At 37.9% G+C, this 3157-nt stretch overlaps 1 protein-coding gene across 1 annotated transcript in view; it reads right to left on the bottom strand.

Annotated features, from left to right (window-relative positions):
• tmem94 (transmembrane protein 94) overlaps positions 1 to 3157 on the bottom strand; it is a gene marked incomplete in the record, with an annotated part of 78635 nt that overhangs the window by 50263 nt on the left and 25215 nt on the right. Inside the window, 1 exon segment of the mRNA XM_014018186.1 lies at positions 2234 to 2439. Within this exon segment, the coding sequence (XP_013873640.1) occupies positions 2234 to 2439 (206 nt within the window).

Here is a 3157-nt window from a genome sequence, read left to right as displayed (position 1 = left end):
GAGCTGAGAGCAGGGGGAGGGACTACAAGGTTGTTTCTGTTCAAAATTTTTCTAAGTTTTTGGGTACTCAAGAAACTACATACAGCAGCTTTAAACCTGATTCTTATTTAATAACAAGATGTCCAAAGTATTTAATGATATGAAACCACATTCTCTTCAGAAGCTCTTTATCTGAACAGCAGGAGTGAGAGTGGTGTCGAGGCAGATGGTCTCCTGTCCTGAGCCTGGTTCTGCTGGAGGTTTCTTCCTGATTAGCAGGGAGTTTTTCCTCTCCACCGTTTGCTCAGGATGGGAGACTGTGATGTAGTGATTCAACACAATCTGCTGGTTTCTTCTTTAGATTGTTCTTTTTATGTACAGTGCCCTGAGACAACGTATGTTGTGACTTGGCGCTATATAATAAACTGAACTGAATTGAACTGTCCAATGTCAGGTATATCCAAAATAGTGTTGGTTTGACTACTGTCCTTAAAAACTGTTGCAGCTGCAGTGTTAGTCCCACTGCTAGGCAAAGACAACCATGCTGTTGGGTTTTACCAGTCTTGTTTATTTTGTTCCAATTAAACTGTGATTTAGGTTCAATATGAATGTAAATGGTAAACAGACTGTACTTATATAGCGCGTCTCTCTCCATCCAGGACACTCAAAGCTCTTCACACTACAATCTGTGTCCTCTTACCCATTCACACAGCACTCTATTAGGTCTCTACAAAGCTAACATGTACAATCACCTATGGAGACTAATCAGTGCCAATCACATTCATATACTGATGGGACAAACATCAGAGGCATTAGGGGTGAAGTGCCTTGCCCAAGGACACAAATGTAATACTGGTAACTAAAAGATTACTGGAAAAATAAGTCCAGATCATAGAGTTACACAACACTAGAGTGAGCCCTGCTAATCAAGTTCTCTGTCAGCATCTGTGGCTGTGTCTCAGTTCATAGGCTGGGTTCTCATGAGTGTGCATTTGTTGACAGCATCCGTCACTGCTCTTCACCGAGTGCTGTCCCACTTCTAAAGGTTCCTCCTCATTGAGCCGAGTAAAGCGACTCACAAAATATCAACAATCAAGGACTCATCCGAGTTTCCTCACCAGCCGAGGATATCCCAGGTTTCAATGTGCCGACAACAAACTAAACAGAGAAACGAAGACAGTGGAGGTTTTATTTTGTAAACGAGTTGGTGTCGTTTGGAAATTCATCACTGAAGAATTTGCTTTTAAATGTAAGTTTAGCACTTAGCTGATGAAATTCATGCTGCAATAAGATGTTAAATAAACACAACTACAAGTACTGATACTGGAGCTCAACCCAAATTATTGATGTATTTTTTTTATTTATTTATGTGTAAAGTTTTAACCGTGAAGTTATTCTACCAGTGACAAGACGTGAAAATATACGACCCAACGCATCACTCCAGCTGTTATTTGTACCTCCAAGGTCCAGACCAAGAAAACCTTTACCATTAATGCTGACATACCAGTTGTGCATTTTATAAGTTAATATATGATCTAAAACAGGTTAAGGTACATGTTTTCAGTTGTTTTTGTTGTAAAATTTACTTTGGGAGAATTAAGTTGGGTAAATTCATCATGGTTCCTTGTTTTCCATTTTAAAAATCCATACTTGTCCAGACACAAATCTCCAAATTTCTTGGTAGTCTACAAACATGAAATGACGAGTATTTATAATGCAGATGTAAAAGACGGTTGGTTCTTACTTCCAAATGTTTTGTCTGGCTTCAAAACAAGCAGCCGAAGACTGTTGCTTGTTACAGCAGCTGATATAAAACAACATCGAGCCGAGCAGAGTTTATTGAACAGCACTTAATGAAAGTGGCAGTGCTGATACACTACAATGTGTTTATATCATCTACAATTAAATAACCATGCTATTTTAACTTTTAAATGGAAGATAAGGTACAATACTGCAGCTTTCTGTGGCAAGTGATGACCAAAACTATCTTTTTCTGAATATTTCACTTCTTATATGTTTATGATCTTGATCACAGGTTTGAGTTTCCTTCATTAAAAAATGAAATTCCTTCTTTAAGATTTTCCTCAATTTTTTGGTCAAACTTAAATCACCAAATGATTTGGGGCTGAGATACCATATCCTTGACAAGTCAGAGTAAAACCTGTCAGTTTTAGCTGGAGATGTATTTGTCTAAATGAGCTCAACAAGGTCAGACTGTAAAACTGGACAAACTGTTAATAAGCAGCAGTCTCACCTTGATGCCTCTGAGGGAAGCTAACGCCTCCTGTCCAGGTCTCAAAGCGATGATATCTCCTTCCACCAGCAGACTGACGGGCAGGTTGACCAGCTGAGAGTCACGGTAGGTCCACTGAAGAGACCATGAGGGGGACGAGGGGATGAACAGGTCAGGGTAGAGAGACTGAGGCCATCGTACTTCACCCACACACCCTGACAGGTAGTCTGATTTAAAAAAAGCACAGAATCAACAGGAGAGAGTGAATAATGTATGTAAACTTTACTAAATATAACCACAAGGTCATATGTGAACAATCAGGAAAGTAACAAAGAACTTGGATCTTATTAATAATTAAGAATAAGACTAAAGACCAACACCAGGAGCAGCTCTAAATCCATTCCTGTTGAGAGTCTGTTTTCAACCAATCAGAGCTGAAACTAAACTAAAATGCGTCCAAATTCAGGGCCTGGGTCCTCTGAAGGACCTGACCTACCCGGTCTAGGTGGGCCAGGTCTAGGGCTGCAACTAACGCTTATTTTAATAATCGATTAATATGTCGATTATTTTTTCGATTAATCGGCCAAATCATTAAAACGCTTAATTCAAATTCAATTCAAATTCAAAAATACTTTATTGATCCCAGAGGGAAATTAGGTTTAAATTACAAGAATATCAGTAGATATAAATTAATTTCATTCCTGTATAAATTAGGGAAAATCAAGTTATAAATCTGAAGTTGATTTATTGTCTACACTGACCAAAAATTAATTGATAAGCAGCCATTTTCTTAAAAAACAGAGTTTTCTCTTGAATGAAGAGGGTCTTTTCATAACATGAAGGATTTTTTTTATAATCTCCTGAATTAAAAAACAGAAGCACATCATAAATATTTTCATAATTTATTTTGCCAGTTGTATTTAATACTGACTAAAAAAATTGTGT

This window comes from Austrofundulus limnaeus, unplaced genomic scaffold, assembly GCF_001266775.1.
Source record: "Austrofundulus limnaeus strain Quisiro unplaced genomic scaffold, Austrofundulus_limnaeus-1.0 Scaffold185, whole genome shotgun sequence".
NCBI lineage: Eukaryota > Metazoa > Chordata > Actinopteri > Cyprinodontiformes > Rivulidae > Austrofundulus > Austrofundulus limnaeus.
This window is presented reverse-complemented; position numbering and strand designations above follow the sequence as displayed.